This window comes from Gobio gobio (genome assembly GCF_949357685.1).
Source record: "Gobio gobio genome assembly, chromosome: 9".
NCBI classification, from domain to species: domain Eukaryota; kingdom Metazoa; phylum Chordata; class Actinopteri; order Cypriniformes; family Gobionidae; genus Gobio; species Gobio gobio.
This window is the reverse complement of record NC_137115.1, coordinates 23234065-23250287: the sequence shown is the minus strand read 5'-3', so window position 1 is coordinate 23250287 and position 16223 is coordinate 23234065. Positions and strand designations below refer to the sequence as shown.

Genomic DNA, 16223 nt, shown 5'->3' with positions numbered 1-16223 from the left:
CATTCGTGGGGTTTTTATTGTATAATTTGTCAAGATTTTTGCATGGATTTTTAATTATATGATGTCATTACGTTGCTGTCTTGACGCCAGCCAATCGCTGCATTGCTGATCGTGGTTTCGAGTATCGATGCATCTGCCCTCTTCAGGGAACACAAGAACGCTCAGTAATCTTAGATCATTTAATTCAGATATTTTAATCCAATCCGCAAATTCGTTTGAAGAACCAAATTAGCCTGAGATCAGTTATCTCGATTAAAAGATCTGGGATCTGTTAAATCATCTCAGATGTAATAAGCAACGTACGAATAACGGGCCCCTGGTGTATTTGAGTTCTTCAAGCCTTCACTATTTTCATAATAATAAGGTATGCAGTGCTGATTGAGTGCAGACTTTATCACTGTATAGAATAATATAAAACAATGCATGTCTGCCTCATTCTGTCCAACAAAATACAACGTTATTAAACGTAGACATGTTTTGCGGGCAGGTAATTGCGTTTATCATGGGATTTGTGGTTTTTTCACCGCATACGTGTACCAACACCAACACCAATATCCCCCAGAAAGAACTAACGTTACAACACCCCGAACGAACGCTCTGAGGGCAGTAGCAAACACTCTAGAGCTCCGCTTTGTAGTCTACGATTCGATACTTTTTTGCTACTGTGTGACGTTTATAACTTTATGCGGCCAGCGTTTTTGGAAATGAATAAAGGATAAAACCTTTTTTTTTTTTTAGACCTAACTGAATGAAATTTAAGACCTCGGATGAAAATCTGGCCGCTTTTAAGACATTTTAAGGCCTTAAATTAAAAATAATAATAATTTTAGACATTTTAAGACCCCGCGGGAACCCTGTAATTTTAACTGCTTGACTGAGACTAATTTACCTCATACAAAGTCGAGTCGTATTCCATTTCAAAGCTGGTGCGCACCGGTAACGTATTTGCATGTTCCTAGTGTAATGTTAACGTCTATGCCTATCAGATGCTCCGAGTCCGACTCCGAGTGAAAAGTGAAGAATATGAAGCTGGTGGGCGAATGGTGATTATTCAAATACTGTATAGCATGAAATGGGACATATCACTCTGGCTTTGACTTGCTGGCAAAACCGAATATCATCTTTGTCGCACTCGCGCTTTCAAAATAAAAGTTCAAAATTTACAGTTTTTGTCCCTGCGGTATAGGCTAATTTTTGGGTGGGACACATGCAGCATTTTCAAATATTGAGGGGGACACGTCCCCCCCGGTTCCTACGCCAATGGCGTAACGCGCCGTGCTTGTGCTTCTCAGGGTATCGCTTCAGTCGTTTTTTAACCTGATTTCTTATGGCAAAACAAGGTCTTTTATAGCCTTAGATATGCTAATTCTAGAGACCTTGTTCGGCGGGAATTCTAGCGACCCCTATTGGTTCGCTCTCTCTGCCGCCTCGCCATAGGTTCATGCAGTTCCCACTGCATAGCCAATCAGCTTGCAGCTCGCGCTGGTCTATCGGCAGACAAATTACAAAATCGACAGACAAATTACTGTCACTATAAGACTTTGATGGGCGTTCCGTTTCCGAAAATATCTGCACAGACTAAACCAATCACAACCGACTAGGTCATCTGACCAATCACCGCAGATTAGCGTCACGTAAAGGCGGGGTTTTGAAAAGTGAATCACTAAAGGAATCATTTGAGAATCGCTGTCAAAACAGGTAAAAATAAATGCATATTATAAGAAAACTAAAGTCTTTTTTGTCATTGCATGCATGCAAAACTGTTGTTGGGGACTTCTAAAACAATATTTGGAACATTTTAAATGCCATGATAGGTGCTCTTTAATATTACTCATTCTTTACTTTTTTTCATAGCAACGGGCCGGACCACATTGTACCCACATTGTGCCCTACCGGGAAAACTCCTGGTGCTCCAGATGGCCAGTCCACCTGGTGACTGCACATGACCTGCAGGTCAGGTGTGCCGATATATCACAATAATGAACATGCACAATATTGTTATCGTGGGCACTTCTAAATACCATGAATAATTATTTATTACGAATTATTCTGATTTTTAGAATGCATTTTAAGAATACTTTACCCATCAACCGTTTAAAACGAACAACACGTCAAAAAGGAACACGCCCTGATGTAAACAGACCCAACGTGCATGAGCAGCACAGCGGAGATGTCCGGAGACATCTTTACCCCACATTTTACCCTATTTGATTAATGCTAAAAGCAAAGCTGGAGATCAACAAAACATGGGCCAATGTTCCTTTTTTATTCATGCTTTGTGTAAAGAGATCTTAGATATTGAACATACACTATAGGTTATCTTCTACAGTTATTACAGAGACAATTAAACAGCATTCTACCATTTAATAGCAGATTTAACACAAGGTAACTGTAATATTCTTAAACTTGAAATGACTGTTGAACTTATGCAACCATACAAAAATGTCCAATGATATTTTGGATATAACTGAAGTAGTGGTTCTCCTTGGATACATGAATAGATTAAAACACATGACCATGTTGATCTTATAAAATGGGAGCACAACATACATTTTAGAATATTATCTACAACATTTTTAAGCAACTTTTCATTTTGAGAATATAACTATAAAGTAAACAGTGTTGCCCTGTAGTATTTTTGCCCGATCCCTTTGAAGCATGCTACCCAAAATTATGTTTAGGAATCTTTAGATCAAACTGATCTCACAGTCATAGTTATAGTCTTCAGTCCAAACAGAAATCATCCCTGTCAAACTTAAACAAGGGCATGTTCTTCTGAAGACATGTAACAGCAACAAAAAATCCATATTTATGGGAAAACAAAGGGAACTGCTTAAACCGAACTGCTTTTAGTATAAGTTTCCCCCTTTTTTCCCATAAATATGGATTTTTTTTTGTTACTGTTACATGTCTTCAGTCCAAACAGAAATCGTCTCTGTCAAACTTAAACAATGGCATGTTCTTCTGAAGACTATAACTATGACTGTGAGATCAAAGCTATGCTGATCACACCAAATGTATGACAATACAGGAGCATGATACAAACCTCTGGAACAAATAAATTACAGAGAGGATGAGACAAGACCCATATGCCAGAGCTCTGGCTCTGAAGATTTCACAGTGTTTGTGAGGCATCCATCATTCAGGCTGATCTATGGGTTCAGAGACTCCTCATTTTTGCGTTCCATCATTCTCGCACAGCGTGGACATGTGGTTGAGTTATCATAGTAGCAATCCCTGGGCAAGATAGCAAAATCACAAGCAAGAACAAAACTCAAACTTAGAAGGAATGAATAGGTACATGGAAGCAATACATTCTATACAAGGTTGATTCTGTGCTGCGTTCAGAAATGTGCAGTTTCGTTCAGCAGCACAAGTAGGCACTGAAGGCACACCTTAAAAAAAATGTGCTTTTCAGTACTCCCATAGTGTACGTTTTTATTGAACATTGATAGAGCAACAGATTTTGTGTAAAAAAGTCATAAAAAAGTGGTTTGTTTGTTTAAAAATGGTATAAATTTATGAGGTGGCAAGGTGGGCCTTCCCCACACACGGAGTATAGACATTTTTCAATATTTTTCTTTCTGTGTAGCTATTTAATAAAGTCTGTGCTTATGTAGAGATATAGGCTAATATAGATTGTGCTTTCTGTTTTCATTTGCACATTTACTGTAAAACATATCGACGCCACTTTTTTCATTCTTGAAGATAACTTTTTGCCTTTATGGTGATTAGATTCACTAAAACAGTACTGCCGCCTTGAACTTGAGAAAAGCCTGGTGTGAGGCATATGGCGTTTCATCCATAGCGCACACAGAGAGTGCACGAATACTCTTTCTTGCGCTTGAACAGACACATAAAAGTATGGCAAAAGTTTGAATCGAGAATTGTGAAATTTCACTAGCATCTTTGGTAGCTTGTTTATAAGAATACATGGGTATTACATGGGTCAAAACAAGACATGATATTCTTTCACGGTCTATGGACCCCCTAAAGTAGCCTTGGCCACCCCATGTATAAAAGTCTAGTTCTGCCACTGCTTCTCAAGCAATATTCGTCGATATTCCACACCTTGAGGATCAACAAGATTAATAATGCGTCTTATGGTATCCTAGGATAGGTATAGTATCCCAGCTGGGAAACCACGAAACCTAAATGAATAGCATGTGAAGCCAGGTGAAGCCAGTAAACCTTGCATTTGTCCATGGGTTGTTATTTCATGTTGGATAAAAGTGAGTATATCCCACAAATTGGACTGTTTTCTTCTAAAAAGAACCTGCCGCTTTAAAATTCTCTTTAAAGTTCGTATGCTACGTATTATTCGGTTATAATTAGCTAAAGCTGATAGTACTGTTTCTTTGTTATTGAAAGAAAGCCAAAAATATAGCTTGACTAAGTGATCTAAGTGATCCGTCATGACCACCTCCATCAGTATGCAATGAACATGACACCGACATTTTGACTTTTTTTCTCTAAATTTAACGTTTATTCTCGAAACACAACGTTATTCTCAAAATTTAACGAGTTTATTCTCAACATTTTATTTCCACTTTTTTCTCGAAATTTTACAAGATTGTTCTCGAAACACGACTTTGTTCTCAAAATTGAATGATTTTTTATTCTCGACATTGTATTTAGATTTTTTTCTTGAAATTTAACGAGTTTAATCTTGCATTATAATCTTTAATCTTTACACACTTTAAAGGGATAGTTCACCCAAAAATGAGAATTAGCCCATCATTTACTCACCCTCAAGTTGTGCCCTAAGTGTATATGACATTCTTCTTTCAGATGAATAAAATCGGAGTTATATTACAAAAGTCCAGGCTAATCCAAGCATTAGAACTGGATTCATAGTTGCTCTGTTTTTGAAATCCATAAAAAATGCATCTGCCCATCAGCCCATCAGAGCTCCACGGGGCTCTGGGGTGTTAATAAAGGCCTTCTGAAGCGAATAGACCAGTTTGTGTGAGAAAAATATCCAAATTTAAATCTTTATCAAGTCAACTTTCGGCCGACCGCCTTCCCTGTTCAATTTATGGAAAAATTGTTGAAAGTTCCCCTGCCGATCAAAAGACTAACGCGACCAGGTACGCTCGTCATGACGTCACGTACGCGTCTTCACATTCAACACTTTTCCAGGGAAGGCGGTCGGCCGAAAGTTTACTTGATAAAGTTTTAAATATGAATATTTTTCTTACACAAACGCGTCGAATCGCTTCAGAAGACCTTATTAACACCCTGGAGCCGCGTGGAGCACGTTATTTGATGGACAGATGCACTTTTTATGGACTTCAAAAACAGAGCAACTATGAATCAAATTCTAATGCTTGGATTAGCCTGGACTTTTGTAATATAACTCCGATTTTATTAATCTGAAAGAAGAATGTCATATACACCTAGGATGACTTGGCGGTGAGTAAATGATGGGCTAATTTTCATTTTTGGGTGAACTATCTACTAATCTCGAGATTGTTTTATTTGTTTATTATTACTTGGCCCTAATCCTCTTCCGTAGAAGAGTATGCGCAAACAGTGGGGATTTCTGTATATTTGTGCAGTGTGCGCATGCCATAAAAAATCAATTCAGATGTGAAGCTTGTGACATATAAACGTGCACATCAACCCGAACACTTAATTTAGCATTCATGTAAACAAGTTCTGATTCATCAATCGGAATGAATGTAAACGTAGCTATTATCACAAGAGACTTTTTCTCTTCCAGGTCAACTACTGTCATGGCAAATCGCTGAGCAAGTTAGGAAGAGTAAAATACGTATATATCAAGCTATTTTTCGGGCAGGAGTCTCCAACCCTACTCCTGGAGAGCTACCTTCTTGTAGACTTAATTTCCAACCCTACTCCAACATACATACCTGTCATTTTCAAGTAGCCCAAAACACCATGATTAGCTGGTGTTTGATTGGGATTGGAGCTAAACTCTGCAGGATAGTAGCTCTCCAGCAGCAGGGTCAGAGAAAGGCACAGACATTTGTAGGACTCTTATTGAGGTTTATAGTCAACACTGTAAAATTAAAAAGCAAGTAGCAGTATATGGTGCCTGGGAAGGGATGGTTTGGTTCACTCTCTTCACACTTCCCACAGAAAAAAAATCATAAAAGGGTGAGTACACGACACAAGGGTGAGTAAATGATGAAAGAATTTTCACTTTTGTGTGAACTGTCACTTAAAGGTCCCATGGCATGGCATTTTTCTATTATTTTTTAATGTTTCCTGAGGTGTACTTATATTGTTAGTATGATTTTTACATTAAAACATTTCATAATTTAGAAATAAAAGGCATTTTTTTATACTGTTATTACCCCTCTGGCTTGAATGCTCTGTTTCAAGGGGCGTGTCTGCTGTGAGACTTCAGTGAAAACGCCCACTGTTGTGATTGGCTGACATCTTTGCATTTGGAATGAGTGTTAGATTATGTTGCGGAGGGGGCGTGGTTTAACGAGGCACTGCACGCACGCACGCACTGCATGCATGAGAGAGAGAGAGAGAGAGAGAGTGTGACTGGGCACTCATGAACCATGGAGAGCTGGAGGAAGTTTTATTGTACTGTTGAGAGCGCTGTGCTGTTAGAGCGAGCTTATTTGTAGCTGAGAGTTATTATAGGTAGTATAGCATTATTTTATTTTCTATTCATATCACATGAAAGGCTGCAGTGATGAGCATTGAGTACACAGACAGTCTGGTGATCGTGAATGCAGTGATCTCGTCATTGCAGCGCGTTCTCTCACAAAATGCTTTCACCACAACTAACAGCGAACACGACATCGACATGAATACAGTAAGAGCTTTGTGCAGCATAACAGTGCCATTCATTATAACGGCAGTTTGGGCAAGTGTGCAGATACACTCGCGACGTGTGATTGACAGATTGATTGCCATTTGCCTCCGGTAACCTGGACTAACCACAACACAAACAGACCGCGACCAAAGACAAAACATAATATGCAGATAAGGCCAATAAACATCTATGGATTAATTTATCTGTTGTCTGTGGTGTGTTTATAAAGGGGATTTGGAAAAAGATGCGATAATACACGGACAATACAATAAAACGAAACAATACACGAACGAACATTATAAAGAGTGTTCTTTGATCGCAACGTGTGATTGACAGCTTCAGCCATTATAAAGAGTGTTCTCTGATCGCTCTCTGTAGTTTAATGACTTAAATAAGGGATTTGTTTCATGCTACTAACAGAAACGATTGTTTTAGTCACTGGCTTGATTCACTGATGCATTACTATGGGATGATTTTAGACTCAAAATGATTAATAAATGCACACACAATTATCCATGAACTTGCTAAATGTTGCAGACATGTTTTACTATCCACAAACAAATGCCTGTGTGTGCAAAATACAGAATTACATGAATGTGTAGCGATTTGTACAAATAGAGACATAGTTATGCATACAAAACTTCGATTTTGTATTAATGTAAGTCAGAATTTGTGCGTGCAACGAGTAAGATGTGCATTCGTGGATCCAGTGACGCGCATGCATTCATTGACTCGTTTGTGAGTCGATCCTATTTGATTCATTTGGATTTTGACTTTCATGTCTGGCCTTGCACGATCCACACACACACACACACACACACACACACACACACACACACACACACACACACACACACACACACACACAGCTGTCTAAGAAAACCTTCTGCCACTAGATGGCAGTATCTGCCAAAACAGACACCAGCACCGTGAGTGTTATTCTGCCTATAAGACGCTTTATGTGTCCTCGTTATAAAGACGAGGAAACGCTTAACAGGCTAACGTTGAAAAGGTATTAATAACGCATAGGCATATTTGGCAAGCAGATTAAATCAGGTTATGAACACAACATTGTTCATCACAACATTTTTCTCCCATAGAAAACCATTATAAAATGCTTAATATGCAATATAGCACATGTTCAATAAAGTGTATAGCCTACTTTTAACATCACCGTTTTACTGCAGGAAGCCACATTAAGCGTTTTCTTTTATAATAGACTTTATGGGAGAAAACGCTTACTATGTATATGATGAGTCCAGGATGCATTAATGCATTAAGACCGCGATGATTACAAAAACATGAACCCAAAATGCGCAAATATTTTAAAACGCTTAATGTGAAAAACGCATTAAGAAGACCGTGCAAGACCAAACTCTTATTAATAAAGCATGTGCAAAAAAAGGCAGATGCCCAGAATATGAATGCAACGCGTTTATAATTACACGTTTAAAGCATTTTCCTGCACGCTTAACGTGGCTTACAGACAGGGATCTTAAAAGAACAAATTCTGTACATACCTCACTAATAAAGAATAGGAGAGTAGCTATGTGCTGCGGCCTATATGTACATTACGGTTTCCTATATGTTGTTCAAAACGGTGATATTAAAAGTAGGCTATACACTTTATTGAACATGTGCTATATTGCATATTAAGCATTTTATAATGGTTTTCTATGGGAGAAAAATGTTGTGATGAACAATGTTGTGTTCATAACCTGATTTAATCTGCTTGCCTATACAAAGTAGCCTATGCGTTATTAATACCTTTTCAACGTTAGCCTGTTAAGGGTTTCCTCGTCTTTATAACGAGGACACATAAAGCGTCTTATAGGCAGAATAACACTCACGGTGCTGGTGTCTGTTTTGGCAGATACTGCCATCTAGTGGTTTTCTTAGACAGCTGTGTGTGTGTGTGTGGATCGTGCAAGGCCAAACCGGCGAAATGAAAGTCTCAAAATCCAAATGAATCAAATAGGATCGACTCACAAACGAGTCAATGAATGCATGCGCGTCACCGGATCCACGAATGCACATCTTACTCGTTGCACGCACAAATTCTGACTTACATTAATACAAAATCGAAGTTTTGTATTCATAACTATGTCTCTTTTTGTACAAATCGCTGTACATTCATGTAATTCTGTATTTTGCACACACAAGTTAAAAGGCATTTGTTTGTGGATTGTAAATTATTGTACTGTCTGCAACATTTAGCAAGTTCATGGATAATTGTGTGTGCATTTATTAATCATTTTGAGTCTAAAATCAACCCATACATTACGCTTAGGGCATCAAGAAGGCGATCATTAAACGATCTAGAAAGAAAGTCTGTGTGAATTTGAATGATTAGCTACACATCAGAAATCCCTGATCACAGATCAGGCATTAATGAACACTGTTACTCACTGTTTGTCGCGGTGCTGTCGAATCCATATCGTAAAGTCTGTTTGTAAAGCCTGTGCTGACATAAACTGAATCCATTTTCTCCGAATGCTCTGGGCGGGCAAAGCAGAGGAAGAGGAGGTAACCTTTCCTGGTATTCCAGATCAGCTCGTCTGGGCTGTCATTTTCTCAAAGGCAGAGCAAGACAGCTAGAACTCGGTTTACACCCATCAAAATTTCTAGCCACTTGGGGACCATATACAGGCTAGAGGAACTCATATTTATGTTAAAAAAAACTCATAAAATGACATTTTCATGCCATGGGACCTTTAAAGAATGCACTTTTGATGCCTTCTGACTTATATTTATGTCATTTCTAATATAAAATAAATTTCTTAAATAATTTTCTATCTGATTATAGCACATTGCTGGCATTCATACAGGTCTGTTTTACTTATTAAACTCATGGCCATGAGAAAAGGATTTTGTTCCCTCATCATAGGGGTCACGACTTTACATTTATAGCTGTGCTATGCATGCAGTGCAATTTTGACTAAATTAATCTTTATGCCTTTTAAGGCCTCAAAACAATATATTGTGGCCAATATATATAATCACATTATCTTGAGTTAATATGATATGGTAACAACAAAACTTAGCAAACCAAACCTGTCCCTTTCCAGGCCCTATAAGGGTGCATATGGGATGTGGTAATTGGAAATGTATCTGATGTTTTTAAAAGCAAACCTGTGGAAAACAGCAAAGCAGTCGTAACAGGTGGAGGTGTGGCTGTCGAATGGGAAGAGAATGTCACCCTCTTTGCACAATTCACACATGAAGCCTTTGGCCTGGCATTTCTGATGGTATAAAAGAGTGTTAAGACAGAGATGCTGGCAGTGACACAGCAGAAAGGTTTTCACTTCAGAGGCTGCTCACTTTCAAGTGATCATACCATGATAACATTTTCTTTCAACTTTTGAGACTTCCTTGAGACATGTATTTCAGAGTTTAGCTGAAATTGCTAGGGTAGATTGCTACTAGGTTACTAACATAACCTCCGTTCCCTGATAGGGAACGAGTATTGCGTAAGTTTAGCTTACGCTTATGGGGAAACTCCTTTTCTTGAGAATATGAAGGCAAAAATTATCCTTATAATTTTATATATTGTAAAACGCAGTGCAGCTACACAGCAGACCCAGGCAGAGCGTACTGGCACGCTGATTGGCTGTGCTGCGGCAACTGCACAAACCTATGGCGAGGCGGCTGAGGCGTGCACCAATCGGGTCGATTTGCGCCCAAAAGCATGTCTAGACACTGCTAAATTTAGCATATTTAAGCTATTAAAACCCCATGTAACGCCATAGGATTCAGGTAAAATTGACTGAAGTGATTCCCTGATCTAAGCAAAATAGCATGGCGGGTTACGCAATACGAGAGTAGGGTCCCTACTCTCAGGGAACCGAGGTTACGTTAGTAACCGAGAAGTTCCCTTTCGAGAGTACTCTCGTATTGCGTAAGTTTAGCTTACTTATGGGAACCAAATTTAAAACGCTGTGTGTTCTTTAACCCCTTAAGCCCTGAAGGTTAGAGGTTTTTTTTGTCTGAGTGACATACACAACTTTAAAGACTCATAACTCCAAAACTATAGCAAGGAGAGTCAAACGGTAGGTATCATTTGTTAGCAAACTTGTTTTATTTTTAGAAAATATAAATTGTATTATATTCGGACAATCTAATGCTGAGAAACTGCTGAAATTTTTTTTTTTTTTTACAATTTAAAAAAAAAAAAATATTTTTCAAATCTTTCTTATTTAACATTCAATAACTCAGGAAGGCAAAACATTTTTGGTGATGTTCCCCTATATGTGCAATTAGATCTGGATCAAATTTTGTGGTGATAGCATAAAGTAATCCAAATGTTACAGCATTTAGAACAAAGGTAGCCTTTTTGTTCAGTCCTTGACATTTATAAAACTGTTGTTTTCTGAGTGATATACACACATTTAAAGACTCATAACTCAAACTATAGCAAGAAGAGTAAAAAATAAAAATAATTTGTTAGAACACTTTATATATTTTTAGAAAATATAAATGTATTACATTTGGACAATCTAATGATAAAAGACATATTATATTATTACGATATTATTTATATTATATTAAAATAGTATAATTTTAAAGCTTAGAATCTCAGTTTTGCAATGCATCTATTCATTTTGATCAACTCTAAACGAGCGCTGATTTATTACTAAGTTATTAAACCTGAGTGTACCGCCGGGCGCCACCTAGCTGCTATGAAATGAATTGCCATTTTTTAAAAACTGCATTGATCAACACAACATCAGTGAGGAATATCTTGTGATCGACGCAATGGATTATGTTGATTTTGGACTCATTTTCAACGATCGGAGCATGTTTCATGAATTTACAAGCGTAAACCCGACTTTAAAGCTACTGTTTATTAGCTTATGTGCTCCTGTCAGTTTAAATGTGTTATAAATCTATGTGGGAACATTTTTTACGATCTGAGTGACAAATCTTGGTCTCTTTTTAATCGTGAGAGTCTGCTGTAAATAAGGATGTGCAATTTTTCAATGATCGGAGCATGTTTCATGAAGTTACAAGCGTAAACGCGACTTCAGAGCTACAATAGTTTATTTAGCGTATGTGCTCCTGTCCTATATAATGTTTTATAAATCTATGTGGGAATATTTTACGATCTGAGTGACGGATTATGGTGACATTGGTCTCTTTTTAATCATGAGAGTCTGCTGAAACTAGGATGTGCCGGAGCATGTTTCATGAAGTTACCAGCAAAAACGCCAAGTCTAAGCAACTGTTATTTTTGTACTCCGCTCATGTGCGTTTGTGCTGTTTTTTGTGTGTTATGATTCAACGAGGAATATCTTTAGATCTAAAAGACAGATTGTGGTGACTTTGGGCTCTTTTTAATATTTTTAATCTGCTGTAAATAACGATGTGCAATTTTCCACATTTCATGAAGTTACGAGTGAAAAACGCCATGTGAATGCTGCATCAGTATATATTACTTGAAGGACTTAACTTACAAAAAAACTTGCTTTTAGTCAAAGCCCAAAACAATTAAGCTTGTTGTGTTCTACTCCGTGAGACCTTTCAAATGGCATATGACACATGACTATCGGAGCTGTATACATAATAAGTATACAAATGCAGTACATAATAATCCCCCCCTCCTCCATAAATTATGAATTATTTTTTTCATTTTATCAGCAAATAACTCATCATAACTTTGGAGATACTCATAATGGCTACATTCATTGTAAAGTTAAGACTCTAAGCTTTAAAATGACACCTATTTTATGTTGATCCATGCAGGATTTTTGAAAAATATGACAATTCATTTTTTCACAGCTAGGTGGCGCCAGCTGGCGGTACACTCCGTTTTAGAGGAATAACTCAGCGCTCGTTAAGAGTTAAGATTCATTGAAAAGCTGAGATTCTAAGCTTTAAAATGATACCTTTGTGTTACTACATTCAGTGGTTGCTTAGTAATGTGATGAGACCCAATAAGAGGCCTACGAGCAGTGAGCCTCACATAAGGGTATATGCAGGAAAATATTCCTGTGTCATATAATTATAGGAACTAGACCGGACAGAGTTGGGCCTTATTGTTATAGAATGATATACTTTGTATATGGACTTAGATAAACTAAACCAGATATAATCGGGCCTTATAGTATAGAATATGTTAGAACATATGTTTATGTTATACATCGTTCCTTATGGTATAGATGGTATGCACCAGACCGGATAAATCAGGCCAAATGGTATTGTTTTTATGCATTATGCATTTGTTTATATGGAAAGAATCAAAGCTTGTAAAGCAGGAACTTCCAAGTTATAGAATTTGATAAATGTGGACAGAGGCGCCCAGCTTGCAGCCACACAGATATCTTCAAGTGGTGTTCCACTGGACCAAGCCCATGACGAGGCCATGCCTCTGATGGAATGAGCTCTGACGCTAAGGGGCAGCAGAGACCCTTTGACTCATAAGCCAGTGAGATAGCATGATCATGTAGTCAAATCAATCGTGACAATCTCTACTTCGTGATCGCGCACCCTCTGGTGTGACCGCCAAAGCATATCGTCGCTGTCTGATGAAAACCACGTATGTCCATTTTGCCGATTTTGAGATTTTTCGACGGATTGAATGTCCAGGTTCATTTCCGTATACAGTATGCTTCAAATATCTAAATGGCCAATGAAAAGTTGTGAAATCATGTCATCTGATTTTCACGTATATCCATTTGGTGTCAAAGCTGTCAATCACGCCGCGTATCTCCCGCCCTGTGGAAGCATCTCGCCGGTCTCGTGAAGTTTCATCGAAGCTCAGCACTGGATAGCCGAAAGTACGACATTGAAGCTCTCCACAGTTTAGTTCTAATCTAGTTCTTCACAGATTAGTTTGCTTGCTAGTATGTAAATAAACTCGGTCTCATTGATAAGATTTAAACTTTTTTTTTCTTAGTCAAACTGATCAAATTATAGCCTGTAATGCTACTGTCATGATTGTCACTAGAACATGCCTCACTCATACTGCTATCACCGCTTGCCAAGAGGCTGAGAATGTCCAGCACGTATTCCTCTGTCAATATGAAATGCGACTTGGCCATTCTAATTAATGATCGGAAGAATGCGTATCGACCACCGTTACTGTAAAATATGCTTGTATGTCCATTTAAACTCAATTTTGGTCAAATGTGGATTATATCATTACACTGGCAAGAATATGGTTACATGTAAAGATGCCGTACCAAGTATGACAACGCTACATTCAACTGCTTTTGAAATTTGAAAATTTCCTTTTGAGTTTTGGACATACATGAGTTTCATCGGGCAGCGACGATATGAAGAGCTGTTCCAACTGCCTGGAAACGGCGGAACGCTCTAGATAAACTCTAAGAGCCCTGACGGGACAGAGTAGATTCGTGTCTCTTTCTTCCTCAGACGAGGGCAGAGCTGAAAGTGAAATGATCTGTGCTCTGAACGGAGTGGAGAGCACTTTGTGTACATATGCGTGTCTTGATTTGAGGACGACTCTGGAGTCGTTAGGCCCAAACTCAAGGCGGGAAGCGCTCATTGAGAGTGCAGGTAAATCACCAATTCGCTTGACTGAAGCTAGTGCCAGCAGGAGAGCAGTCTTTAGCGAAAGGTGCTTCAGGCTGACAGACTGAAGTGGCTCAAATGTGACCAGTCACGAAAAAAGGGACACAAGTCGGCAGCACAAGTTTCGAGCAAAATGAGAAAGAAGCGTTTTTTTTTTTCAAAATTGGTGTTTTTCGCTTTTTTGCAGAATCTGTTAGTTGAGATCACGAAGAAGCCTCTCTGTGTTTGAGATAGCAGTATTGGTATATTTAAAAGCATACACTTTGAGGTTGAAATCGGCTTGTTTTTCTGAGATTCTAGCATGCAGCAGAGGCGTGTTTCTTTTGTTATTGCCCCCGCCCTCAAAGGGAATCGTGGCCAGCGGACATTCCATCTGTATTTTTCATGTCCGCGGGTTGAAGCGACCCCAATTATGTGATATTTAGACCCGGGAATGCGAATTTTAGTAGGCAACCATGCCAAAAAAAAACAAACACATATTTTACCCCCCAAAACAAGCGATTGGGCTTGTTTTGGGCTAGTTTTGAGTAGCAATTGTGTGGGTTTTGTTGTGAAAACCTGGCAACCCTGGTGGCTGGCTGCGCACAGATCTCTGCTGGCAGTGCTAAAGAGCAGCTGATACGAAGTGCAAACCTCCCAGATGACAGAAAGTCTGAAGCAGTAAAGAACCAACACAATCATCTTTCCCTTGTGCAGAAAGAGAGGGCTGTGTACAACGACATGACTGAAAATAAACATACATACAGGTCCTTGAAAGTGCTTGAATTAATTTTGTGCAAGAAGTTTTCTGGAAGAAATTCCATATTATTCTCTCCGGTCCGATAATGTGTTATTTCGCCAACACTTCGTGGACTATGCTTGATTTATGTTTGTTACTTGCATTTACGCGTTACGTTAAGTGTTTCCCGCGTGAGGTACTTTGTGTTGTACGTTGCCATGATGTTCACGCGCGCACAAAACTATACGGTACCTCAGCGTTTCACAGACACACCGTGAAATATTGCAAAAACAGAATGGTTACATGAGCCTAAGCTCTTTTCAATAAAATCCATGCAAAAGTTAATATCAGATCATTTTAGAATACAGTATAGGATGTACCGAATATTCTTCAGTTTTATGCAAAACAGAAATATGACAAATAGAATATCAGACCTCTGTCATATGGCCAAAAATAAATGCAAAAAAAGAAAGAAAAGCTGGACCTGGAAAGTCCATGAAAGGTTGTTGAATTTGAAGTTAACCAAGCTGTGGGAACGCTGTATTGACAACTATCCAAACTGTTTTAGACCTAAAAGAGTCTTTGTAGGCCTATGTTACCCTTAAATATCAGAGAAAAGAACAGAAAATTGTACTTTGCATATTATACTATAAAACACATAATTATAGTTGATTTTAGTTTATCATAGTTGATCATGATGGTAATCACAGAATCCTGTTAAAAAGTCCTAATGCTACACAATGAAATCAATTCACCAACTTTTAAGTAGAAAACCAGCAAATAACAAATAAAATTAGCATCAATATGTACTTTTTGTTTACATAAACATTAGAATAATAACTTTAAAAATTATGGCCAGATTTTAAAGGAGTGTCTTGCAACATGTTATCTACAATGCATAAGTTCAAATAGAGTTTTGACAAAAAAGGTTTTATAAAAAGATAAAACTCACATATTTCAGCCTCTAAATCATTTTTAGTCAAAAAAGATAAATTACTGACATTTACAATGCACATTATCCTTTATTATTAATAGTATGTGGTCCGATTGCAACCATGCAGCTTTACAGGGGGGGTGGCTTATCTAAATGAGATGTAAATGAGCCCTATTGTCACTCCCAGCAGGTGAGAACAGGTGAGAACACAATCTTTAGAGGCAAATTTCTCCCTATTA

At 38.2% G+C, this 16223-nt stretch overlaps 1 protein-coding gene across 10 annotated transcripts in view; it reads right to left on the bottom strand.

Annotated features, from left to right (window-relative positions):
- Nucleotides 1-2244: 2244 nt before the first annotated feature.
- def8 (differentially expressed in FDCP 8 homolog) overlaps nt 2245-16223 on the bottom strand; it is a 157066-nt gene continuing 143087 nt past the window's right edge. For 4 of the 10 annotated variants that reach the window (XM_079824899.1, XM_079824904.1, XM_079824902.1 and 1 more), the window contains 2 exons: nt 9932-10041; nt 2246-3237 (listed from right to left, as the gene is read on the bottom strand). In XM_079824899.1, the coding sequence (XP_079681025.1) occupies nt 3153-3237; nt 9932-10041 (195 nt within the window). In that variant the 3' untranslated portion in view covers nt 2246-3152. Of the gene's footprint in view, nt 3238-9927; nt 10042-16223 lie in introns of all 10 variants that reach the window. The other 6 variants (XR_013817153.1, XR_013817154.1, XR_013817152.1 and 3 more) reach the window with 5 other exon arrangements.